Source organism: Pyrgilauda ruficollis, unplaced genomic scaffold (assembly GCF_017590135.1).
Source record: "Pyrgilauda ruficollis isolate IOZ18807 unplaced genomic scaffold, ASM1759013v1 scaffold209, whole genome shotgun sequence".
NCBI classification, from domain to species: domain Eukaryota; kingdom Metazoa; phylum Chordata; class Aves; order Passeriformes; family Passeridae; genus Pyrgilauda; species Pyrgilauda ruficollis.
The window spans coordinates 325,841-352,710 of NW_024520207.1; the positions used below are offsets into that span (position 1 = coordinate 325,841).

The 26,870-nt window shown below is 44.2% G+C and overlaps 2 protein-coding genes across 2 annotated transcripts in view; both read left to right on the plus strand.

Moving 5' to 3' along the window:
- DGKD (diacylglycerol kinase delta) overlaps window positions 1–8,769 on the plus strand; it is a 53,978-nt gene extending 45,209 nt beyond the window's left edge. Inside the window, exons 21-30 of the mRNA XM_041467551.1 lie at window positions 18–125; window positions 708–821; window positions 1,211–1,345; window positions 3,775–3,926; window positions 4,698–4,809; window positions 4,975–5,067; window positions 5,396–5,515; window positions 5,849–5,966; window positions 7,207–7,337; window positions 8,456–8,769. Coding sequence (XP_041323485.1) covers window positions 18–125; window positions 708–821; window positions 1,211–1,345; window positions 3,775–3,926; window positions 4,698–4,809; window positions 4,975–5,067; window positions 5,396–5,515; window positions 5,849–5,966; window positions 7,207–7,337; window positions 8,456–8,545 — 1,173 coding nt within the window. The 3' untranslated portion in view covers window positions 8,546–8,769. The remainder of the gene's footprint in view (window positions 1–17; window positions 126–707; window positions 822–1,210; window positions 1,346–3,774; window positions 3,927–4,697; window positions 4,810–4,974; window positions 5,068–5,395; window positions 5,516–5,848; window positions 5,967–7,206; window positions 7,338–8,455) is intronic.
- Window positions 8,770–9,299: 530 nt separating this feature from the next.
- On the plus strand, window positions 9,300–25,524 carry PROC (protein C, inactivator of coagulation factors Va and VIIIa). Its single transcript, XM_041467556.1, has 13 exons — window positions 9,300–9,437; window positions 13,249–13,351; window positions 14,430–14,605; window positions 15,493–15,681; window positions 17,077–17,237; window positions 17,587–17,670; window positions 18,053–18,213; window positions 19,115–19,139; window positions 19,651–19,761; window positions 20,445–20,585; window positions 20,929–21,038; window positions 21,942–22,059; window positions 24,862–25,524. The coding sequence occupies exons 6-13, from the start codon at window positions 17,604–17,606 to the stop codon at window positions 25,422–25,424; spliced, it is 1,296 nt and encodes a 431-aa protein (XP_041323490.1). The 5' UTR covers window positions 9,300–9,437; window positions 13,249–13,351; window positions 14,430–14,605; window positions 15,493–15,681; window positions 17,077–17,237; window positions 17,587–17,603; the 3' UTR covers window positions 25,425–25,524.
- The last annotated feature ends 1,346 nt before the right edge of the window (window positions 25,525–26,870 follow it).

The window sequence follows — 26,870 nt, forward strand, 5'->3', positions numbered from 1 at the left end:
CCTTCATTTCTGTGCAGTGCGATGGGAGGCCAATTCCTCTGCCCAGTCTCCAGGGCATTGCTGTACTCAACATTCCCAGCTATGCAGGAGGCACCAACTTCTGGGGGGGAACCAAGGAGGATGATGTGAGTATTCTCTAAGACCATACAGGAAATGTTTCTACTTACTGTTACTTTTAAGGTCACAGCCTCTGCAGATAGTGCTTGGAAGAGGAGGGCAGGGGACTTGTCTGCATGCACTTTCTGTTGGATGTGGCTGAGATACTGAAATCGAGCCTTGAGCAGCTTTCATACCCAGGCAGTCTGTAAGGAGTCAGAAGAAACATCACCAGAGCATTTGGACCTGCAGGAAGTTCTTTAGGTTGACCTTGTCCCACAGAGAAGTAAAGCCCCTTGACAGCAAAGGCAGCTAGATTCACTCAGAAATGTGGTTTTTTATATTTTTTGGAGTGCCTACTCTCAAAAGAATAATTAATGCCTTATGGCCTACAGCCTTCATGTCTGAATTATACTTTAGACATTGGAAGCCTCTGTTTTCTCACTCCTAGCTTATTCCAGATCTTCACCTTCTAGCCTTGTTGTTAATTTTATACAGATTAAAGAGCACAATTAAAAGCAAACCCCCAAGTCAGCACCAATAGGGGGTAAAGGAAACCTCTTCAAGAGAGCTGTGCCTCAGCCAGATTCTCTCTCCCTTGTATGTGGCAGACATTTACAGCCCCTTCCTTCGATGACAAGATTTTGGAGGTGGTAGCCGTGTTTGGTAGCATGCAGATGGCAGTGTCACGTGTGATAAACCTACAGCATCACCGGATTGCACAGGTATCGGCTGCTTTTGTGAGCTCTTCCTGCCTGCCCCCTCTCCAGCTGGTGACTTTGTAAACCCCTTCTTTCTGCTCTCTCTGGTCCATGGAAAGAACAGCCACCAGAGGTGGAAATGGACATGCTCAGGGGCAGTTTGAGTATGGAATTGTTTGCTAGCATTCATTGTAGTAGGAGTTAGACCAACAACTCAAATACAGATTAGTCCAAAGAAAAGCAGGTGTTCTCTGCTGCTCAAGGGTGAGGTGTGTCCTGTTGCCTAGACATGTGTGCCTCAAGTAGCATCAAAGCTACAGCACCTGGGGAGGGGCTTTGGAATGACAGAGAATGGCTTATGCTTTTGGAAAATCAGCATTTTAGAGCTTTTCTGACCCAGTCACTCCTTGCAGTGCCGGACAGTAAAGATAGCAATCCTTGGAGAAGAGGGAGTTCCTGTGCAAGTGGATGGAGAAGCCTGGATCCAGCCTCCAGGTTACATTTGGATTGTTCATAAGAATAGGGCACAGACCCTCACTCGAGACAGGGTAAGAGCATCCTGAATTGCCTGTGCAGTACACATGTTTCGATGTCACATATTTCTGGAGAGCATGGAAAAGGCCACACCTGAACATTATCTTTGTGAATGCAAGAATCATATTTTATTACACACCATAAACTTTTGGGAAAGAAGGTGATTAAACTTGCATTCACCACTTGGGAAATGGCATAAAATAAGGTTGTTTATACAAGCTTATTTTACTTCCTTTTCTAGGTGTCTTGTGACAGTGTTTCTTAACATGCTTGCATGCTGTTTTTTCCACAGGATGCCTGCTGTGCCACGTGCTGTGGATTGTCTAGATTCAGACGGTCAATGTTTTAATTTGTCATTATTGTTCAGTATCTGGCTTCATTGACCATGTAAAACAGTGTCTTATGCCTTGTTCAGAAGTGTGTGTCGGTCTCATCTCATAATTTTCAAATATATCTGACGAGTACCAGCAGATAAGGAAGACTTCTTGCTCTTTTGCTGTATGATTGAGCCGTGGTCAGACAAAGGAAAGGATAAAGACCCTGCTGTGGCACAGACAGACTTTGAGTCCTCCCAACTGTGTGACTGTCCATGCATAAACAGTTCAGTTGAGAGCAGCTCTTCATGCTTTCCAGCATAACACCCCTTTACCCAGCTTCCAGAGCAAATCAAAGTCCTCTGCAAAGGGACTTACCTCCTGAATCACAAGAAGAAGGAGTACAACAAAGGGAAAAAGGGAAAGCAGCCTGATACAGGCCTGTGGCACGTTGCCTGGCAAGGGTGTTACAAAGATGATAGTATGAGAGGAAAGCAAAGATGGGCATACAAAGCCCCTGTCATGGTAGGACAGGGCACCAGAGACCTCTTAACTGGGAGAGCAGTGGGTGTTGACCATAGAACCACAGAATGGTTCTTTGGGTTGGAAGTACTTTAAAGGTCATCCAGTCCAGGCCCCTGCCTTGGGGAGGGACACCTTCCACTAGACTAGGTTGCTTAAAGCCCCATCCAGCCTGTGGTCTAAATGTTGCCAGAGATGGGGCATCCACTACTTCTCCGGGCAACCTGTGCCAGTGTTTCATCCCCCTCATCGTATAAAATCCTTCCTTGTTGCTTCCTTGCTGAATCTGTCCTCTTTTGAGTTCAAAGAGTGTCCTATCAGCTCTGATGTGAATGTTGTGGAGAGGAGACAGGAGTAGTGCACACAGTCTTTTGTGGCGGGTAAGAGAGCTTCTGCAGCATCACACTGACACTTGGAGGGAGAGTGACTGAAGGAGATAGCACAGAGAGCAAGAGAGACAGGATTGCTGCTGTAAAGGTAAAGGGAGGGAAAAAAGGAGAGGCAACCTATGTGTGGGCATGGTGGGAAAGGTAACATGAAGCACAAGAGATAGAGAGGACCCTTGTGAGTGTGCTATGTGTTGGGCCATCAGAAACCATAGCTATGATTGTGCCAGTCCATTCCTAATTGCCTACAAACTTGGTCTTGCAGTCATGGGATTGCCACTGAGGAAGAGGTTCCAGTTTTGCAGTTGCACACTCAACTTTTTCTCAACTTACCCTTGTTTTTCCTGCTGTCCTTTTAAAGACCTTTAAAAGGTCTTGCATGCCCCTTCTTTCACAGAGCAAACGTCCTATTCAGTTGAAGGGAACTTCATGCATGTGACCCTCTACCTTTGGTAACATTTTTCAAATGTGATTTGGGATATATAGTTTCCTAAACTGAAGATGGAAAAACTCAAATTCCCTTATTTGTTTGGCCTCATCTGGACCACTAAAGAGTCATCAGCAAGAGTGAGATCAGCAGGTAGCTTGCACTGAGCTGACAGAGCCTGGTTTTCCAGTATCAGGGGCAGTAGGGGAAGGGAGTGCTTTACCACAGGGCTCCATAATTTTAATTCTCACCATATTCAATATCAATCCTTCTGCATTGGATCTCTTTTTCTTCTTCCTACACCACTACCTTCTGCCCCCAGGAATATCAGTAAGGTTTCAAATGTGTCAGGTCCTAGCTCTGAGTTCAGATGCTTGGCCCACCAGTTCCTAGGGAAGCCCAATTTACTTCCAGAGAAGGAGGAGCCTTGAACATTTTTAATTTCATGCTCTGAAGTGTCACAGTAATACTGAGGTGTAAAGGTGATACAGCTGCTTAAAGAAAAGGCTGCCACCAGTAGGGAATTGTTGGATTTTCTTTAGTCTGGCCCTCAGAACTGCCCAGTAATTTTGACTAAAACTATGCATAGGCAGAAATTCAGTCAAGGCAAGCATGTGGCATGGAAAACTTTATCCCAGCCAGCTACCTAGCAAAGTTATAAGCAACTTAACTGCTGGGCCCTGCAGTGAAAAGTGCCTGTACCACATCTATATGTTTTACAGGCATAGGCACATTAACTGAGTTTTTATAGGAGTTTTACAAGGTACCTTATTGTTCTCTTGCTGTGTTTTTAGGCGTTTGAGAGCACCCTGAAGTCTTGGGAGGACAAACAGAAGTGTGAGTTGTCACGACCCTCCTCTTTCTCCCTGCAACCAGAGATCATGTCTGAAGAAGAGTCCACCCAGATCATCCAGTTTGGTCAAGCTGCAGGTGCTCTGATCCACAGGTGACTCAACTTGCTTTTGGTGAATAGAGCCTCCTTTAGTGCCTGAAATTCTTGTCCTGCTTCCTGTTTCTGGAGGTGTTCCTGTTCAATCTTACCTGCTACATACATTGCTGGTCCATGTCACTGAGAGTAGCATCATTTATTGTTCAGTGTCCCAGCTAAACAAGGACTAAAGCTGAATAAGCTTTCTTAGGCCATTTTGAACAAAATATGTTACTTTCATGAGCAAACATGGATCCTTTAATCCTGAAAGAGTCTATTGCCTTTGAATATAAAGTAGTTTTTTCAGAAAAGAAACAAAAGCCTCTCAAGGAGCTCAGATGACAGCCTAGGTGTTGTAACCCTGATGCCTAGCAGAAATTTTTGTACAGTGCCCAGAATGTATGCTTACCTGCCCATCCTTTAGTCAGGCATTCTGTTGGGCTTCTGAGAGAAAGTTCCCAGAGTCATTAGAGAAAGTTGCTGTAAGTGCAGCTGCCTTTCACATCACTCTGCTCATACTAAAATGTCTGGGTTGTATTTCAAACTGATCCAAGTTTGTGTGCAGAATTGAACATGTTGTGCCTCTGAGAGAGCTGCATTTCCTTGCCTGTGCATGCTCATTGTGGCAGGAGAACTGTGCTGCTTTGCCAGAAGCTGTGCCCCTGCCCTGATCCTGGCTTGGCTTATCACTTGGGTGGGTGTTTAAATGGGATACCCAGTCAGGAGAGATCTCCTGATTTGAACATATGCAATGTGATATGCTGATGCAATCTGTAATTCTCTCTTTAGCATTCGGGAAATAGCTCAGTCCTATCAGGACATGGAACAGGAGCTTGCCCATGCTGTCAATGCCAGCTCCAAGTCTATGGACAAAGTCTACGCTAAATCCAAGTCTACAGAGGTACTGCACTCACTTGGCATCTCCCATTTTGTCCTTGCTCCAGAGCTCTTGGTTTTCCATTCTAGCTGACCGAAAGTAGGCTTGCTAGTCTAAGACTTCTTCCTTTTGACTGCTCAGACCTGTGCACTTCCAAGCTTAACTTGTACATTAATTGCTTCCCTGCAGGGTCTGAACTGCAGCCTTGTTGTAGAGATGGTGAATAATGTCAAAGCCCTGCACAATGAGACAGAGCTGCTGCTGGCAGGCAAGATGGCACTGGTAAGGAGCACAAAGCAGGAGGAAAAAACAGCCTCACTTCCCCTCCTCCTGTTGCCTTGGCCTAGCATTTTGCTGGTCTTGGACTCTCTAGGTCAGTTTAGATGTTATCATCCAGGAATCATTTGCTACAGAAAATTTTGCTACATGGGTGTGCTGTGGAGCTTGGAGCTCAGAAAATATAAGAATTGTTAATTTGGTCTGAAGAGTACCTGCTCTGCACTTCCTTTCAAAGGAACTGCTTTGTTAGCTAGGAGTTTCAAGGCAAGGGTCTGGCTGTGTGTTTTACCATGAGGCTTTTAACTCTTCCATTCTTCTATTCCTGATCCAGCAATTAGATCCTCCACAGAAGGAGCAGCTCCAGGCAGCCCTGGCAGACATGGACCTCCAGCTGAGGAAACTGGCAGACATCCCTTGGCTGTGGCAACTTATGGAGCCCTGTGATGAAGAGGTGAGGAGGACCAAGGCTATTTTTCCCTAGCTGTTCCCTTTTTCCCTAGTTGGCTCTCTGTGTTTGATTTCCTGTTACTATATGACTGAGAAAAAATTATTAAGAAAGAAACTTGACTCCCTAGGGCTAAAGAAAGTAATTTCCTGCCAAGGTCCCTTGCCTAACATGGGATCAACTTTCTCTGCTTCCTTTTGTGTCTTGGTCAGAATGAGTTTAGGTTTTTTTTTTTCCCTTTCTTTACGAGATCATGGAGCTGAGCTTGACAGTGCTTGTTGCTCTTAGTCCATTCTAATCAGTTTATATGTGCTTGATTTTCCCTTTCTGTTCTTGCAGAACCAGATGCTGGATTATTCTAAACGCAGCCGCAGTGGCAAATTCCGCCTGGTGACCAAGTTTAAAAAGGAGAAGAACAACAAAAATAAGGAAACTCACAGTAGCATGGGATTGCCGGGTACCAAGTCTGCTCATTCATTGTGTCTTTTTGTCACATCAGTATGGTCACACCACTACCTGTTCTCGGTCTGTTTCCTCACACATCCTCTCCTTCTGTTTCACCTGCATCTGCCTCTTCTTGCAGGTCTAGTCAGTCTTTTTCATGTGGCAAATAGCTTATTGCTCCCTTCTGAGTCATGGTCCCCCTGTACCATGCCAGCATTCCTGAGCAGGAACAGGAGGTACCCTCTGAAGAATTCTTCCCTGCACTGTACAGATTTTCACAGATATTTCAGAGGGTGCTTAGGGAAGTGAATTTGAGGATTTCGGCATTTTAAGTATAAAAATGATTGCGGGGCCCAAGTCCGCGTACCTCCAGTCTTTTCATTGCTTATTCTCTGTGATACAGTAAATTATATTTTTCTCATTGATTCACCTTCAGACTTTAATCAAGTTTCATGTCTAATTGGCTGGGAATCAGCATCACCACAGATGTTTCCTGACCTTTAATCCTATTGGTCAGTAGATAAAAACTGGCCATGAATCAACAAATTACCATTCAAGACACTTTCTCTCTAAATTGGTCTAGCTGATTTTTGGTTTATGCTCTCCTTATGAAGGCTTTCTTCCAAAATTCAGAAGTATGACCTGTTCTGTTGGCTCTTGGGTCCTGTCCTCTGCCATGGAGTTGTGGGTACAGTCTCCTGTCTGATAGGCTGGTGTTCATTCACTGCCTTCCAAAACTTGGAAATTCATTATTCTCTTATTTAGAGACTGCAAGAAAGTGGAAGTCTAAACTCTTCCTCTCTCCCTCAGACAAGGGGGAGAGAGGTTGCCATTTTGTTTCCTGAATGCAAGTGGTTGTACATAATAATGTGCAAATAAGTGCTGTGATTCTCCATCATATATTTTATGAATCTCTTGTTTTGTACGCAGAATTTACACAATGTATGTACTCTTCTTAAACATGGGGGTAAACTTGAAAAAAGTTATCCCTATCAAAAGATATGTCATCTCATCAAAACAAATACGCACTTCCTCCTGGCTGTACTGCAGCAGGCTCTTCTTAAGAGAACATCTCTTACCTTTTTTTGCCCTACCTCCTTCATTCGAGATTGAAGGTTGTGCTGCCCTCCCCTTAGAGGCTGTGATCCTGCTTACCCTCCTCCTTTGGCACTGAGTGCTGTGGTGTCCTCATCTCTCCCTGTCTCCTGGGATTCTGGGTACTCAATGCACTCCTGCTTTTCCATCTCTAACAGTTCACCTCTGGGGAACGGAGGAGGTTGCGGCGTGGCTTGAGCACCTCAGTCTTTGTGAGTATAAGGATATCTTCATCCGCCATGACGTCCGGGGCTCTGAGCTCCTGCACCTTGAACGGAGGGACCTCAAGGTACTTTCACGGTCGGCTCATGAGAAATAGCCAGCTGCATCTGCATGACCTCCTGTGCTGAATGTGCTTGGAAGTGGGCTGCCTGCTGTTCATTCCAGGTGCCTTGGCAAGATGAACAGGTTCACTACGGCCTCATTGTATTTTCTCACCGTTTGGGGTCACCTGGTTTTTAAGAGCAGGGATGTAGAAGAGTTGGTTGAGGGACCAGCTGTCCCGTTCTGCCACAGCTTGCTGGAGACGTGATACAGTCCAGCACACAGATTGCCAGTAGTGCTCTTGAGAGTCTCTGATTTTAATGATGGAAGTTTTTCTCAGCTACTGTACCATCTTTGCAGAAGGTGCTGTGATTGGGAACATTTGGTTCTTACTGTGCAGTGACTGGACAAATGGATCATCATGCTTCTTTGTTACAAGAAAAAGTGATTGTGCACTTTGATGAGGCTTATGGATGGAGAGGATCTTTTTTAAGAGGGCTCAGTAGTCACGTTGCACAACTTTTTATCTCCTCACCAGGAGACGTTGTTTCTACTGAGAGAAATTGAAAGTGGTGGCTCTTTGCATGTGCAAGAGCCTTGTGTCATCATTCTGGTGACTTGCATAGAGCAGGAAAAGACAAGTTTTTTTGAAGTAATTTGTGGCATTTGTTTGATGCCCCTTGAACCTTTATTTATAATTTTTACCATCTTCCCATGGTGAGGTTTGCTGTAACCTGTGTAACTGACCCCTCTGCATGTCATCCACCTACAGCCTGTGTTTGTTGCATGGTACCCATCTATCAGATGTGACTGGTTAGTTCCTTCTGCATGTTTTGGCTTCTAGACTGGTCCTTGACATCTGTGTGCTCTTTCTCTTCTCACAGCCTTTGACAGCCAAAACAATTTGTGTTTCTGGCTAACAGTCTGCAGTTGTTTCTGTGCATTGCTCTGTGCCCACTCTGCATTCCTTTGTAACTTTTTGACATGTGGTTTGAGGCTCTGTACATAACCCTCAGGTTTGGATTTTTTGTGGTTGGTTTCCTCCTCTTTTTGTAACTGGCTGACTAGTTTGTAACTGTTGCTTGGCCACCTGGAGTTTCCTTCTGCCTTTCTCTTAGTGTAAGGTTTTCTTTTTTCTTCCAGGACCTGGGTGTGACCAAAGTGGGTCACATGAAGAGGATACTGCACGGGATCAAGGAGCTGAGCCGGAGTACTCCTGCCAGCGAGGCTTAGCCTCTGTTTTCACAGCCTGTGTCTACCATTCTCCCTAACTGCACAGCAGTCACCTCACAAAGCAGATGTGCTCACAACTGTCTCTGCTGAACAGCCAAATTTTAGCTGTTCAGAGCTCATATCAACCAAGCATGGTGCTACTTTTTTCCTGTGGGGTATGGCTGCATCCTTTGGAGAAGGCACTTCCTCTGCGGTTGGCAGAGCCTCCTGGAGAGAGCTCACTCACTGTTTGAAGAGCCATGTCCTGTGTTGTGGGAAGTTCTGGTTCCAGGGACAGTGCAGGACTCCTGAGAACTGCAACACAGATACCTTTACTGGATAACTTCATCACAGTAGAATCATTCAGGGCAAAAGATATATTGGCCAGTCTTAATTCAGGAGCATCTGACAGTCATTTCAGACCCAAAACTTTCCTGCTCATCCATGTGTCACACTTGTATTTAGCATATTTAAGTGGGACAAAACCTCTCCTTTGATCTTACTATTCCCTTTTTAATGCATCTGTAGTTGTGTGTAATTTGCATCCGAAATTCAAAGCCGGTTCAGACCTCTTCCAATGAATATCAAGTGATTCTCATTCACTCATACTTTTGCAACAAACAGTGCATGTACTTCAGACGGGGTTTGCACCAGCTGGCAGAGCCTTCTGCTGGGCCTGCTCTCCTCTACCAGCCAGGGGCATTGGTACAACCTTTAGGTTTTCACAAAAAATGTGGCGCTAGTCATCACAGACAATTGTTCAGAAATTCTTGGTAGTAAGAAAAGAGAATCTGGAGAACCAAATAGTTACAGGAGATCAGCTCTGACATTCCTTCTTCTGGATTCATCTTTGGAAGATCAGATAAAAGGGAGAGGAAAGCTAATGAGCTGTTGGTGCTGCACAAGAATGGAGGTACAGGACAACTTGCTTCATCTTGGAGGAGAAAGCAGCATGACTGGCAATGGCCAGATGTAGCTTCCTACCTGTTTAGTACCACTTCTGTGGCCACAAACATGAGAGCTGTTGCTTTACTTCACCTTGCAGTGTAGAAAACTATTTCTGTCACAAAATATGTTATTTAAGTCTAGTACTTGTATCTTTTCACCTGTCTAGGTTTCAGTAGCTTTTCCACCTTGCTTCTCTTTCTTGCTGCCTTGCTCCTTCACTCCAGGGTGATACAAAAGATTAGAGTAGCTCAGTTCTCCTGGGATGTACCCCTAAAAGATTCCTTGTGCTGCAAACATTGGGGCTCCTGTAAGAGCACTGAGAGGAGGAGGATTGTTACCAAGCAAATGAGCATTATAATGAAAACTGGAATATGTTGATAAATTGCTTTTGGTACCAGCAACAGTGGAGCATGGAAAAATTAGTGCCTCTGAATCAGAGTTTCTAGATGGCTGACCTCAGTTGGGTGGCTGTTAAAGCCCAGGACCAGCATGCATAGTTATATCACCATTTTTATCACTGCAAAGGGAATTTGGCAACAGTCAGTGCTGTAAAACTTGAGAGACAGCAGAAATTATTAATTACTCTGTAATTTTCTGTGTATGTATTTAATTTTTTTATTATTATTACAGAGTGGCACCTGTCTGACTATGGCTGCAGACAGAAAAGCCCACATACACAGTGGCATAAAAGATGATTTGCTGAGGACATCATTCTTTTTTTACTTGTAAGGATTTTTATCAAACTGATATCACTTCTCTAGTCTAATAACAATCAGTCAAGTTAGCAAGTAAAGATTTGTCAGCTTATAAAGGCTCTGGGCTGATTTTGTTTCAGCTGGGCAAACTCCATTGAATTCCCTAGTATTTCACCAAGGATTGTTCTGACTGTCTGTCTGTTCTAACCAGACACATTCACCCATGTGTCTCCTTGCAGCCTGGCGAGTGTCAGGGTTTGTGTTAAAACTCATGAGAAGGTGAAAGAAGATTATAAGTGCTTGATCCAGCTAGAAACACAGTATAAATACTGTGGGGCCTGAGCAGGAAATATGTCCAGCCTTGCCCTGAATGTATTTCTCCTATGTATATGTTGGCAATTACTTCCATAGCTGTGTTTATTATTTATCAGTACAGACTCCCTCTAACCCTATTGAATTCCTGAAGTATCAGGTAAGAATTGCAAGCATATTTTAATGTCCCACTTGCTTGTTGAGGCACAGAGCAGCATCTGGATGAAAATGAGAAGTCTCCTCAGGAGACCCCCAGGATGCAGCCATCCCCAGTGGTGGTGTGCAGTGACCTCACAGTGTATGCATCCCACTGTTTATCCCAGAATTGTGCGTGGCTGGGACATCCATGTGCCTTCCCAGGAGAGTGCAGCAGGGGGTGAGGCAGGTGATCACTCTGGAGAACAGGTGAGATCTGTGTTTGTTCCTATATTCAGTGAAGGAGCTGTTCTGTGGACTTTCCCCAGCAACCTCATGGTTAAAGATGCATAAACAATAAGCTCTTGCCTTGCATAATCCTTGAGGGATTAAATTCTTGCTTTCATTGAAACAGCTCCTCTCTACTCTTCCTGCCCAGAGCAACAGAGGAATCCAAAGAGTTTTTACATTCAGGTGTGTTCCTTAGTTCATGCCATATCTATCAAGACCTGATAGCCACTAGCCATTTGCATGAGTGATGAGGCCTGCACAGATGCATCTTCGTTTCTTTTGCTTTTCTGATCTGTGTCAATGCCTTCAGATCCTTTTTGTGCACATGCTTATCTGTCAATGGGTTGACAGCCACTGTATTCCTGCCTTATTTATCCGAGGCAGCAAGGGAGTTCTTCCTTCTTCTGAGACCTAGAAAATGGGATCCACATTTAACCTGAGTGCCTTTGGATATTTATTAAGGTTTAGATCTAAGAAAGCCCAAAGGGTTGTAGTTCTGTGTGTTTCACTGGGAACAGTGCAGATTTTTATTGGCGAGATTTTTGTGAATAGATGAAGACAATTTGTGTTGAACATCAGTGAGCTCTATCTGCAAAGCAGGGAGCCAGGTAGAACTCCTGGCCTATTCTGAGTTTCTCTTCTGACATCTGATAATTTTTTTTTGTGGGAGAAAAACTCAGGAAAGACAGTAAAAAATGCTGCTTTGCCAAAAAGAGACTGTCCGGCAGTCTCAGGAGCACCAGCCTGAGAGAAGCTAGAGCTGCACATATCACACAGGTGTTTAGTCCCTGAAGAAATGCAAATCCTGTGAAAGCCATGTGGCACCTTCTGTTCACACCCCTCACCCCTGGCAGTGGCTGCAGTGAGCTGGGCATGGGGTTTCTCCTGCTTGGAAGACGCTTCAGTCCATTCTCTCACATTCTGGCAACATCTGGGATATTTAATGGCAGATTCTGGAATGATGGCTGGGGCTAAGTGAGATTGTGTGCAGTGGAGACTGGAGGGAGGCTTGGCTGTTAGCAGTGCCCTGCCCTGGGCTGCCTCGGGAGGGCTGGTACAGCCTCTCTTTTGTACCTTGTGGGATGTTGGCAGGAGCCAGCACAGTGGCCAAGGGGAGCTGTGCCACTGGGTGCCTGGAGGTGCTGGCCTGGCACCTGGGAGCCTCCAGCCCTGCTGAGGCCTTCAGTGCCCGTGCTACATCTGCTTCTGCACCCAGATCGTATGGAAAGCTTCAATCATTGTTTTAGTGTTATTTAAAAATGTGCATAATAGCGATGTGATTTATAAAACAGACTGTTTACAAGACATATTTTGTATCTTAAGATGTGTGTACTGTAAAAAAAAAAGGAAAGTATGAAAAATGATGTTTTTCTACAACTGTCAGCAGTGGCTGCATGTCTGTATCATTGTCCACCGACCGTTGTTCCTCAGGGGTCTCCCCACCATTCCTGCGATCCTGTCAAAAGCATCGGGAAGCAAGTGAATCCCTGTACAGTCTTGGGAAGAAGGTTTTGTGCCTTAAGAATGGGACCTGCTTCCCTCCTATTTATTTTGTTAATTTATACAGTGATTACCATGGAAATGTCTCTTGGGGTTTTTTTGTACATAGTTTACTTGTTGTAAATATGTTTTTCTTGTATATAAAGTAAACATGTTTCTGAGCTTCCAGTAAGGATTTTCTGTTGCTGATTTTGTTGTGAGAGGGCTGCTGTGCCCATCAGGTGGGAACCAGCTAATAAAAACCTGTGCTGTGATTAAATGGTTTTATCCTGGCTTACATCAGAAGTTCAGAGCTTTTCCTTAGAGAGGAGTGAAACGGTAAATGTAAGTGTTGTAGACTAATTTTGTAGCGTTTTTTGTGTCGGTTTAATTGGCATGGAGTAGAAGACATCAGGTAGTTTCATTTTTTTAGCTATGTCGTGTAGTGAACAAAAGATGTTTTAAATGTGGTGCTTCTACTGGTGCTCATCCTGATCAGAGCTCTGCTGGCAGCAAGCCCACAGCTCGGTGGGAGCACTGTCACACTCAGCAGGGCTGTGTTGGTTACCTCTCCTCAGGTGGCTGTTCCTGGCCATGGTGCTACGGTGCCAGGATGAGACAGGAGCAGTTGTTCTCTCCTGCACCTGGGCCTCTGTGTATTCCATTTATTGCAGGCAATACGTACAGTGACTTGAATAAGTGAAAATGCATTTACAGAAATGTGGGAGAAGTGAGTTTTCTCATGGAATGTGGAAACTGAGTGCCATAAATGACACCTGTAAACTTGAAACAAAAAAATTTGGCGTGTTTGGGTGAGCAGTCCATAGAGTGGATTGTGACAAGCTTTCTCTTCTGTTTGTACAGACTGGTGTGTTCATAAGATGCTGATAGGAAACTTCCAGCAGATTTATTTAAATTGAGAGGATGGTTGTAGAGTTCTACAGTACTGTTGCAAAGTGGGTGGAAAGTAAGTTAAAATGGTAATGAATGTTTTCTGTGTGAATAACATCTTTGTACATGATAGTTAAACAGAACTAACAGTGTCTGGAACAGGAGCATCATTCTGATGTTACATACTCTTGCATGATGAAAATGGTAAAAATTTCATTTTACGATTTTTCATTGGTTACCTGGAGCCAGAATGAGAAGAAAATTAGAACTACTGTGTTTACTCACACATGCATCAGACCCTGAGTGTCAGTCTCTGCTTTAAGTGGCACTATAGAAAACATGCAAAGAAAGCAACAGCAGAGACAGAAGATATTCTTACTCCTCTCATACAGGTTAATTCATTTTGGTCTTTTTTTTTAATAATGTGGCAGAAGCTAATAGCAAAAATCTTACTGCCCCACTCAGTGTGTCATTTCAGAATGTCAGACCTCCTTCCCAGGGCTGACATTCTCTTGGTTTGATTTAACTACCGAATGGATCTCAGGGTTGGGAGGAAGGTGTGCTGTGAAGATCTCTACCAGTGAGTTTAAATACAAAAGTGTGAATAACTGTGCTCCCCCTAGCTGGGACTGGAGTAGCTTGAGGTGTTTAATTCTCATGTGGGCAGAATGAAAAGGTCCTGAGACTGACTGGAAAGTGACATTCCACATTGATAACAGCTAAAAAGAGTCATGGCAGTTCTCCAGCAACTTCTGTCTGAAGAGTTCTAGCATTTTGCATTTACCCAGTGGCCTGGGAGTGTTTTTCTTCACATGCAAGGAGGAGCTGAGGCAGTGTGCATATGACCTAGAAGACTCCTTTGGTTGACTTCATGGTAAAATGCAAGCCAGTTTTGGCCTATGGCTTTTCTTCATGGGAGCAGGGAAGGGGATGGCCTCGGCCCTCATGTCCTCCTCCATGAGCAGTTTGGTTTGCACTGATGGGCTGCTCTAGAGCAGGAGTTGGAGCAAGGTGATGGTCTTTCTCTTTGCAGAGGCTGTACAGAACTGCAGCCCCAGCAGCATTCCCAGGTGTGAGCAGATCCCAACCAGGGAAGTAACAGGCTGGGATGAATTCGATATCTGCACAGGTTGTTGAATTCCTCTTGTTCCCAGGTTGCAAACTGGATTCACAGCAGCACTTCCCAGCAGGCTCTCCATGGAGAGGTGTTCTTGCCTTTCTGGCACATGTTCCAGTGCTCCTCTGAACTGTGCAAAACCTTGGACTCCAAGGACCTTTTCAGAAGAGCGACCTGAGGAGACTGATACTTCAGCTTGGGTTTCCTAAGGAAGTAAGTGCAGTCTGTTTGTCTGGTGCTGTGTGTATGAGCCTGTCTTTCCCCCTTTAATGCCTGTTTGGAGCTGTCTTGTTTCAGACAGTTCACAGGGAGAGATGATGGCTCACAGAACACTGTGTTTCTGTAACACAGGACTTGGGATAAGAGGAAGACTCTGATCGAGTTCTGGCAGGTAGAGGCTCCAGTGTTCACGTAGGAAGTAGGCTTGGTGCTTTTATTACTCAGTGAATTGTTCATATTGTTGCAAATTAAAAGCTATGAAATAGGAAGCACTGATGCATGCTGCACAGGATGACTGCTGAAGAGCTGTAGGATTTGATTTTTGTGATTTTTTTTTTGCCACTTCAGTTTCCTTCTTTATAAAAATTTACATATGTCTATAATTTATTTAATTTTCAGAAATTTACATTTTTAATTTCAATTTAGAAAAATTTGAGAGGAGCAATTTGGTGCTCCTGGCTAAGAGGCTAAAGGCCAAGAACACATTTGAGAATTTGCCTGAAGCTTTGCTGTAGAAAGGCAAAAGCAGAGCTTTTGCCTTTCTTTACACACAGGGGTGTGTAAACACTCTGGTGTGCTCTGTCCCTTGAAGCTGCAAGCGGGAGTATCTTTCAGCTGTGAAAGCTGAAACATCCATGATGCCTTTTTTTACTTCAAGGAGGTGGTTTCTTCAATTATTAATGCCTGTTCATAACACACTGAATCAGAAGTCTCCACAGTGCTAATTTAAATTTTTGGAGCTTCTGTCTTGCCATTCTCTTGTGAGGTTTCTCTTTCTCCTTTTTACCCTGTTCTAAGCCCTCCTTAGAAAAATCCTATTTTTTTAAATGAAACTGAAGTAGAAAACAGCCCAGCACTGTGATTTGTGATTTTTTTTTTAGATTGAAATTGGTTCCCTGGCATGCAAAACTTGAAGTACCTGAACCATCTTTTTCTTCAATCCCCTGCACCTGAAGTCATAAGATCACCTGAGAGCCCAAGTGCTGGCTTTTAAAATACTTATTTCTTCACTTCAGTGGCAGGAGAAAACAAGAAAACCAAGCCCTCAAAAGAAAAGGTATCATGAAAAAGTAAGTTAATTCTTGCTGAGTATCAGTACAGGGATTAAAAAAAAAAAAAAAAGGATGTTTTTAGGAGACTGACACATTGGTTTGCATGTTTGAGGTTGGCAGCTGGTGTGCATGTCCTGAATTTCCAATCTTATTTCTGAGACTATACCAAATCTTAGAACCAGACATATTCAAAACCACGTAACCTACACGGTAGCAAATAGCCAGGTCAGCTACAAATATGAATAATACATGTAATACAGGGTATTACCTGTATTTCTATTAACATTTCCTGTTTTACATTTCCTGTCTTCAGATGTGTTTCATAAACTCAATTTGCAGCAAAAACCTGTTGTCATTAATCTCAGTTGAAGTTTTCTTGTTGAATGGCTGAAGTGAGGATAAAGAACATACCAGCAGAGCTTTGTAGTGCACACATCTTCCCCAGCTGGGATATGGATGCAGCAGTCTTTTTAGCTGAAGTCCCAAACAGATGAACTGCAGTTAAAGAGAACTTCTTTTCAAGAAAGTCCATGGCCAAATTTGTGAGGGGAAAAAAAGGAAATAAAAGTTTATAACTCATAATCAGTGTCACAGGATGTGAGCTGAGATGCTGGGGGGGGGCCCATCTTTCCCTAACCTCTGGTGGCACTTTTCCTGGTGAAGGACCCCAGAGGACTCCTGGGTGCACAGGTAGTTTGCATGAAGATGCCATATCTTCAACATCAGGAAGAATTTCTTCCTGCAAAGGGCGGTCGGGCATTGGAAGGGGCTGCCCAGAGAGGTTTGGAGTTTCCATTACTGGAGATGTTCAAGGAACGACTGGATGGGGCACTCAGTGCTCTGGGCTGGGTGACAAGGTGGGGATTTGGTCACAGGTTAGACTCGATGGTCTTGGAGGTTTTTTCCAACCTTAGTGATTCTGGAATTCTGCTGCATGGCTCACAGAGGTGCCCTGCAGACGCTGTTTGCAGAGAACTTGGACATGCTGGTTCTTACCACCTCCAATGCAAGAAAATTTCTGAAAAGGATGGGGGATGCTTAGTGTTCAGAATTCGATAGAATACTTTGTTCTGATGAGAGCTAACCCAGGACACCAGAAGATGCAATATGCTGGTACAAGCATCTGGTGTCTGCTCATGGCTGTCAGTGGGGGTTAGTTCCCTTTGTTGTTTTGTGGTGGAAACTTTGATGAGAAAGTGAAGTGAGAGGATTTTAAAATTGCAGTATGTGTCTCTTTTGAGTGGTTGTGTGCTGTGAGAAGAGGGCAGGATCTCTCAAGAGACTGCAGCACTAGGTATGTACACTTGCAAATTATATATAACCGTTTCTGCTCACCAGAGAATCAAAAGGAGAAAACGGTTTGAGAAAGGCGGAGTGGGTGCCTCAGCTGTTTTACTTTTTCCCTGTGTGTAGGTAAATGGTCAAGCTCTCCCTGAGCACTGTTTGTTTAACAACTGAAAAGAAAGCACTTCATGTCATTCCAAAGAGTAAATATCTGAAGTTATGGATTAACTAAGTTCCAGCAGAGCTCATGGAGGAAGAACAGATCACGCTGATTCCCACTGAATAAAGCAGTAAGTGCTTCAAAAGTATTGTATCCTTTGAGATTTCCAAGTACAACTTGCTTTAATGGAGCATGAAACTTGTGAAAAATGTCCAGTGACAAGGGGAGGGTGTTGGGACAGGCCAGAAGTTTTCTGGGAGATCTGCTGATGTGTTAAAGGGAATGAGCAAACCAGTCTGGAGGGACCCTAGTGAACAGCTGCTCCAGAGCTGGGGTCAGACAGGGCGCAGCAGACAAGAGAAGAGAAGCGGCTCTGAAAAGTGAGTGACCTGGCTGAGCTGGATGGGTGGGAGCTGTCTGCAGCAGGGGCTTGTCACTCGGCAATGTGCTCTTCTTGACACCTGCCTTCTCCTCCTCAGGTGACTCCTGCTGCAAGATGTGGAAGCTCCTCACTGTGGGGCTGCTGCTGGCTGCCTGCTCTTCCTGGGGCTGCTGCACCTCCAGTAAGCATTCTTTTGAGAGATGGCCTTCAACCCTTCCCAGTCACTGCAGTTTCATGTCCTGCTCCTCTGTTAGAGGGGGTGGCTGGAATCATTCCCACTGGAGGGGGTTGACTTCCTTTAGCAGAGGTTGACAGACAGTGCTGGGGCCATGGCAGCTGCCTGGTCAGAGCCCTGCTGAGCCCCATGAGATGTCAGAGTACCACAGGGCAGAGGCTGGAGCTTGCTTCTGCAGCACAGCACAGACAGCACATGGTGTCTAGGGCAGCCTCTCTTGCTGTACTGGAGAGAGGCTCTTGCTCTCATAAGTGTCCTTTGGGAAGCACCACTGTGAGTTTTCAGCCAGCTCTTTATTCCACTTCTGCTCTCACCTTTTTGCTTGCAGTATTTTACAGCAGTAAAGATGCAAACAAAGTCCTGAGAATCCAGAAGCGGTCAAACACTTTCCTGGAGGAGCTCAAGCCAGGCTCTGTGGAGCGTGAGTGTGTTGAAGAGCTCTGTGACTTTGAGGAGGCCAGTGAGATATTTGAAACCAGGGAAGCAACAGTAAGTTGGTTTTTTTTTTTTAAGGATAAGATAACTTAGTCAATCAAAGATTTTCTTAAAATATTGCAATCCAGGGCACAGGAGATCATGCTGTCAGTACTGAACACTGCTCTTTCCTGACTCCTTAGCTGTAGGCGTGGTTTTGAGTGTCACTGTGTTACAGTGATTGTCAAGTTACCCTCAATGGGCCACAAAGCTTGGCTACTCAAGCATGTCCCACCTGGCCCGCCTGGTGAGGTTTAGGTCCTAGACAGTTAATTAGAATCCTTGCTTGACTCCATTTGGCTATTCTTGCTGCTACTAAGTTTTTCCTAGTACTTCCAGTCTTTCCCCTTTGTTGTCCATTCATCAGTCCTGGCTGCTTTTCAGTGTATCTCCCAAGTCTTCCTGTTATGCCTGACAAACATTTCTCTATCACTATATTTTTTCTCTCCTTCTGCAAACTCCTATTTTGAATTGGACACTATGTTTACTGTCTGGTGATTCCTGCCCCTTTCTACACGCAATTGTTGCGTTGCTGTTTTTAGCAGAGTAGGCTCAAAGCATAGGGTTATGCAGTCCTTGCTGTCCCTCAGATCCCAGAGGAGAGAGGGGCTGTCCTTAGAATGCCTGTGTTTTGTCTAACTGGGCTCAAGTGAGCTCAGGTGACTTACCTGGCAGTAAGTGCCAAGAAAATAGCCTGCAAGCAGAGATGGGGAGTCTGTGTTTAGTACAGGACTGCAGGAGAGTCACTGGCTGGTTTTCTTGGTTCATAGTGCCAGTCACTACACTGCCAAGAAGAATGAGACCGATGTTACTGACAAAGTGCTGTGTTCTGTTGGCCAAGACCACAAAACACTTAAAATCCCTCACTTGTGAAAAATGGTTTTCTTGCTTTAATACAAGTTTCGTTTCTCCACAGCTAGAATTTTGGAGCAAGTATGTAGGTAAGTAAAGATTTTCCTCATCACTTCTCTGTGCTTCCTCAGGAGTTACTAGTACTCAGCCTTCCTCCTGCCATGTGTCATATACTGATTTAAATTCTCATTCTCTCTCATAAGGGGTGTGCAGAGGATGTTTTCCTGTTCTATCATACAAGCAGCCTTCCTAAAACACTTGAGGTGCACCTGTACCTATCATCAGTCATCTTCCCAGAGTTAAGGAATTGGTGAAAAATGGTTTGATGCTCTAACCATGCCTGACGTGGTCCAGCAGTAACCTGCTGCTGCCCTGCCCGCTTCAGGCTTTACTCTTTCCTCCCCTTCTGCCCACTCCACTCACTCTGCAGAGGGAATTGAGAACCCAAACAGGTGACCCTGTCTCTGCTGCAGAGGTGTCACCATTGAGTGCCAGAAACATGGCTGATACTTGGGAGTCTGGGGAGGGTCTGTTTGTGCTGATGTTTGATCTGTGAGCTCTGTATGGTTCAGCAGCTGAGTTTTCCTACCTCTGTTTCAGATGGAGATCAGTGTGAGCACAATCCTTGTTTCAACGGGATCTGCAAGGACAGTATTGGAAAATTTTGCTGCATCTGTAACAAAGGCTGGGAGGGGGTTTTGTGCAATTATGGTAACACTGCATTTAATCCACTATAAAATAACATGCTTTGTGACAGGGATCTCTGTGTGATAGGGATGGACACTTCAGTCATTGCATGGCATATTCTTTCTTTACTACTTTCTTTACTAATGTGATTTCTCTCTTGCTTCTTGATGTGGTAAGAGGTTTATCTGTGCTTATCTAAAGCAAAATTAACTTTGTATTACCATAGGATAATTTTAGAGGTATGAGTTATCTAAATTTTGGACAATACTGGAAATAACTCTGTGAAGCAGGGGTTTACTTTAGAATTGGGGATTATGGTAGGGTTTTTAAATATGGAGGAAAACCCAATCCACTGCGAATATTTTATCACTGTGACAGTTCCTTCCTTGGACAAAAGTGGATAGCATATTTAGGGATGAGCATTGTATGTCATGTATCATCAACAGCTTTCACTGTGGGACTTGGCACACAGTAATAGGGCATTTTCTGTTCTCCAGTGTACTGTAATTTGTTTCCTCCATCTCCCCACTCCCTGATTCTGGACCTAGGTCTGTTTGCTGTCTAGGGGCCTGAGTGTCATTGAAGCCCACAACTGTCATTCCAAATCCATTGATAGCTGTTACCCACTTGAAGCATGATGTCACTTTGCCACCTTACCTTTCTGTGACCCTGACTTCCCAACTCCACGTCTCTTGTTTTTCCCACAGAGGTCAAATACAGCAACTGTTCCATGGAGAATGGGGGCTGTGAACATTTCTGCAGGGAGGACCCTGCTGAGCAGCATCGCTTGTGCAGCTGTGCATCAGGGTATCGGCTCAAGGATGACCACACCACGTGTGAGCCTGTAGGTAAGAGCAGGATGTTTGCAGTCCAGCTTTGACATAGGATTATTCAGGATGATGCAAAAGAGTTTTAGGGGAGATTTGTCTGCAGTGCACTTTGTACTCATTTTCAAAACATCTATTCCATGAAGAGTAACTCCTGCCTGCATTTCCCAGCTCCCACTTTATGGCCCTTTATCCATGTTTCTCTCAGGGAAACATAAAGGGGAGTGAGGAGACTGCCTCCTCTGCCAAGCACTGAGGGACTTCCATGAAGCCTCTCAACAATATTGCCTAGGTTAGACAGAGGAAATCCTCTAAAAAGAGGATTGGGTGACCTGGGCTAGTGAATTCTCTGCATTTTCTGCAGTGGAGTTCCCCTGTGGAAGAGTCAAGTTGGACTACATTGAAGCCAAAGCAGACTTCAATATTCGGCTCATTGGTGGAACAGTTGGGAGAAGGGGAGGCAGCCCTTGGCAGGTAAGGAGAAGGTGATTCTTTGCCACAAATAGTTCAGGCTCTTCCTGAACTGCTCTGCCTCCCTCTCTGCTCCAGAAAGGCTCTTGCGTTGTTACTGATGGTGTCATATGAAGTTAAGATTCCCTTTGCTTTTTCAAAAGCATCCCAAAGGTTGGAGTAGCAGGAAAAAATAATTTAATATCTGTGAGAATTCTTGACCTTGTTGCTGTTGCCAAGCTTTTGACCTGAATATGCCAACACCACCAAGAGAGAAGATGGTGATGGCAATCATCTGCTCTGTTGCTCCATCCTGGGGAACTCATGGTGTGTGATGTGTGCTTCAGCTCCTGCAACAGCCTTCCAGTGGGAGGTGATCTTCCTGCCCTTTCTTATAAGCCTTGTCTGTCATAAATTCAAGTTAGCAGACTTAATCAGCAAAATATGCCATGGCAGGTTGGCTTATTGCAAAAAAAAGGGAGACCTCACAGAGCTTACCATGGAACTAATGAATGCAAATAATGAGGGCCTGGTTCCCTTTGATATTAATGGGCCTATTACACCACAGCATGAGAGCTGCAGCCTGAGATGATGCACGGTCTCTGGTGTGGGACACACCCCTCATTTGTGCTCTGTATTTCAAAGCTTTGAGTACAAAGTGCTTCTTTGCAGTGACCAGCATCACCCCATGCTGATTTGGATGAAGCCAGCCCTCATTGAGGAAGGACATACAAAACTTTTTTGTAGGTATTTCACAGAGACACTATTTATAGAGCTTTTGTCCCTCTGTAGAGCTTTGGCTTCAGTGAATGTGACATGCTTTGGTGCTTGATAAGTCTGGGTATTTGGCAGCACCTAAGAAGAATGAGTACAGTATTCTGTGAGCTGTGCTCCATGCAGTGTCACACCTCCCTTGTCTTGTTTCAGATTATGCTGCAAAATACCAAAGGGATGTTTCTCTGTGGGGGTGTTCTCATCCATCCAGCTTGGGTCCTAACAGCAGCACACTGCCTTGAGGATAACGAGGGGTTCAGAGTTAAACTTGGTATGGAAAATCACCTGTCCCTGTGCTTTTTAAATATAAATGTTTATTTCCTAACATTTATCATCTCAGGAAAAAGACTGGCAGGTTCTGAAGACAAAAGTCCTTGGCTGTAGGAGTGGTCTGTCTAGGCAGTATTTAATATGCACCTTAGCTTAAAACAAAGTTTAGTAAAAATCTGATTTCATGTGAGCTATTTGAGCCTCGCTCTGGAAGTAAGCTGATGTCTACTGAGCACTGCTGCTGGTGTGTAAAGTAGAAAGTCTTGGTCTCTTCTGCCTCTGTTTTTCTGGTGATGAAAATATTTGAGACCATCCCAATACTGAAAAAAAAGTCTTGATCCCAGAAGGAGAACGTCACAGGGTCTCTTCCTGCCTTTTCATGTATTTAAACACTGTTATTTAAGAATGTTTCACTGGAGAGGTGCTGCAGAATGGCAACACTGCCTTTACTTGCTCTGCTGCTCTGGAGCATGAGAAAATGTCACTGTGTCAAGTAAGTGCTTCTCCTGAATTGACAGGCAAAGATAATTAGCGTTTCATTTGCACTTAGATTTTTTTTTAACAATGTTTTCTATCTAGCATTGGTGCTGAGGCATAACAGCTCAACTGCTTGCTTTCCATTAGTGAAAGGATAGATTATTCTCAGTATTTGTAGAGAGTCCAGCCAATATATTGTTTGTGTATATAGCCTTAAAAATAGATGTCTGTGTGCATGTTCCATACACACTGTGGCTGTGCAGATGCTTGAGAGCAGAGACAACAAGTTTATGTACATCCAACATAAAGAATGAATTGAAAAGTGTGTGATCTAGCCTTGGGTCCTCTTAGTGCCAGAATATTCACCTTTTCACAGAGAGACTTCTGTCACCACAAAAGCAGTTCTCATCAGAAAAACCTGGAGACGTCTGTGAGTGACAAGGAGGAGAGTTTTGGATGAAGACATTGCCATATCCATGTGGACAGCCAGGGAAATGTACTGAGCCTGCACAGGTGCTACTCAACCTGTGTCTGTCAGGCTGGGATACCCCACACCCTTCTGGACTTGTCTCACTGCAGCTTGCCATCCACAGGAGCAAAACTGGAGGGGAAACTTGCATCTGAGTTACACTCAGCTTGGGAGAAGTCTTGTCGCAGCACTCATGTGCTTTAGTGTCTGAAATAGAAAGTTAGTTCTAAGAGTAGTTTTGGAAGATGGATTTGAGAATAACACAATATTTCTGTTTCTGGCTCTTGTTCCTGCATCACAAGCCCAAGAGCATCCAGAAGTGTGTTCAGAACTCCAAGACAGAGCAGATAGGTGGATGTAATGACTTAATTTAAAATCGTGTTTCTGCCTTCACAGTTAATATTTTTATGTCAGCAGCAAGGATTATGATGGTCCTTATTGTGTAGAAGGAACTCAATGTGTTTCCACAGCCTCTGGGTTCAGTACCTCCAGGTGTACATCCAGGATTTTTGAAGTTGCAAACTCTGGGGGTGGATAACCCACCAGAAATTAAAGGGCGTCCCCCTGGCAGTGAGGGAGTCTGTCACTGCAGTGCCAAAGGTGTCACCCATGGGTTGGTGGGTGCCTCAGGATGGAGACAGCTGGTGGCTGTGCTGGTGTACAGAGCATGTACCCACAGCAAATGTGTTCCTGCACAGCCACTCTGCCTCCCTCAGAGGAGATGGTCTGACAGTGCTTGAGTCCAGAGTTATTTCTGAGGCCTAAAGCAGAGTTTGTATCAGTGAAGGCAGGAATAAAGCCAGCCCCCAGCCACAGTGGCTTCAGGCTGCCTTAGGGGTGCTGCAAACACTGCAAAGAGATTGTGATAGGAGAGAAAAACTGGCTTGTGCTTGTTGGCTCAATACTAGCAAACCCATGAGGTGCCACTCAGTACAAGACATCAGAGCAGTTTCAGCTGTCTGCTCCAGCCACTGTGAACTGTCCATTGTCTGTCTGCAGAGGAGCAAGAAGAGAGACTCAGAAATAAATGGTCTGGAAGACCAAGATCCAAAGCTGGGTTTAAGAGATCTTTTGAGAATATATTTCTGTAACTACTGTGCCTTGTAAGTCCCTATGCTTGGAGATGCTCCTTACAGAAAAAACACTTGCAAGACCTCATTGACAGCCTGGCAGAAAACCTAGCTCTGCCTTTCCTATTGCAGTGTGTCACGAATGCCTTCTTACATTTCTGGCCCTTTTCAACATAGATTCTTGCTTGCTGTTCCATAACTGCTTGGCCCATGAAGTAGCCATGATGATGTAGCAAAAATAGCAACTGGGGAGTCTTAAGAAGTGAAAAATTCCTTAAAATACAGATGTAAGATTTCAGAAAGGAATAGTCTTACCTGACAGTCTTACCTGTCAACTTTATCTTACAAAAACTGACATTCAGCTATTCAGGCCCTGGCTACGTGGTGTAAAGCTCATGTCCTGTTGTACATGTCCTGTTTTGTGGTGTGCTTGCTCTCCCAGCTTTGAATGCTGGCTCCAAGAAGGTTGTTTTCCTCCTCACTCACATTGCACAAGTGTACTGAAATATGAACACCACAGAGCAATTTGGTTTCTCAGCTGATGACCAGAGCTCTAGATCTCTATAGATATTCATGATTTCTGAAAATATGAAAAGTTTAGAGATTTGTCCATCTGTTAAGAACACTGTTAACTTATGACATAAACAGTTGTATTGCAACAAAGAGGAGTAAAAACATGGAGTGCAGTCCTAACACCCAGTGTAATCCAAATGCTTTTGGATCTTGCAGATGTCTTTCAAAGTAAAGGAAGCTTTGACAGCATCTGTCATCTTGCTTGCTCTTCCAGGTAAATTCCATTTCCGTCCTGAGGCAGATGAGCAAACCATTTGGATTGATAAATGGGTGATCCACGAAAATTACACCAAGAAGACCTCAGATAATGACATAGCCATGCTGCACTTGGCTGAGCATGTGATGTATTACAAATACGCGCTCCCAATCTGCCTTCCCACCCGCAACCTGGCAGAGCAGGAGCTGATGAGGAGCGGGAAGCAGGTGGTGGTGACGGGCTGGGGCAGCATGAGCGAGCGTAACCACACCTTCGCTGCCTTCCTCAGGTACATCGAAATCCCCATCGTGCCCCGCAACGAGTGCGCCCGGGCCATGAGCTCCCATATCTCTGACAACATGCTGTGTGCTGGGAGCCTGGGAGACAGGAAAGATTCCTGCCGTGGGGACAGCGGGGGCCCTATGTTCACTAGATATAAGGATACTTGGTTCTTGATAGGGCTGGTGAGCTGGGGTGAAGGCTGTGGAAGAAGGGAGAAATTTGGAGTCTACACCAAAATTAGTCAGTACCTTGAGTGGATCCAGCACCACATAGATACGTCAGCTCCTTTGAAAGGTTGATTCTGATCCAGAGTCTGGAATGTTGTGACTCTGTGCTAGTGACAGTATGCACTATAATGTACTGTCAGATCTTCAGTATTAAATATTGAGTATGTGTTAACCTTGTGTGCTGCTTTCCTTGGTATCTACTTTTTTTCCTGCTTTTTTTTTTTCTTGTTTACATTGGTTTGTTGCAGGTTATGTTGTTTATTTGTGCCATGGTTCTACTTCAGCCTTACAGGCAAGAAAATATCCTCTGTTGGCTGAGATGCTGTACATACAGCATTGTAGAAAATAAGGTTGTCCATGGTCAGACAACTCCATCTTTGAAATAAAAATGTCAGTTGGGTAATATCTCTGAAATGGTTGGGGTGGAGACAGGAGAGGACACAAAAGTGTTTTGCAAATAACCCTAGAGATGCAGTTCTGTCATTTCAGCTGTACTGCAAGGTATTACCCTCAGTAACTCTTCTGGTTTGCTCAGTATTTGTATAATTTTTCTTTCAACCCAGTGAAATTTTTATTGCATGATTACTACCTCCAGTTCTTCACACCTTACTCCAGTGTTCACAGATTGTTGATTCAGCAGGTGGCTGGAACTTACCTGTATTTTCCATTCTTTGCACAATTGACGCCAGATTTTACCCTCCCAAACTTCCTTAAAAGAGAATGAGAACTCTCTTTAATGTTATTCCCAAAAACCCCAAACAAACACTGAAACAAACAAAAAACCCAAAAGAAAACCCACTTTAATTCCAAGCTTTTGCAGGCCCTATTTATTATGAAATCTGTATTTCTCTTCTAATTAACAAGCAGGCAAACACTTCTGTTCATTACTGTGCTGGTGGATGCAGTGGGCTGCAGGCTGTGTTAGCATTGCTGATGCTTTTAGTGATAAATACATATTTGTTTGTATCTCTGTGTGTATATCAGTAAACAAAATAAAGACATACAGCACCAATCAATGCATAGGAAGCAGCAATAGTGCAAGTGAAGTTAAATATTGCAATTTATACTTGTTTCTAATCTTAGTACTTGAGACTTGTTAAACATAATTAATCTTGTAGAAAGAAAAACTATCTCTGCTGTAGTGATGTGTTTCCAACATCTCAGTGGGCTTTTTGGATGCATGTTTGGATCAGTGAAGAACTTCAGTCTGCTCTTGTGATGAGATTGTTAAACAAAAAAACCCCAGGTATAACAAAATTTTATTAGAGTTTGTAAGAAATTTAATATTATATCAGCAAGGAGGCTTAATGCCTCTTAAATTCGTTCTCTCAGAAGCTGCCTCTGTGCTTATTACCCAAGTGAGGATTTTGAGTCGTGCACTGAAGAAGCCAAGGGCAGTGTAGCCAAGGGCTTCTGTGTCACTTGCTGGCTCTGTCTCTCTCCTCTCCTCCTCATTTGCCTTGGGACAGGGTTTGGGGATGGACAAATGTTAAAGAATAATGCTTTGAACAGCAGCCT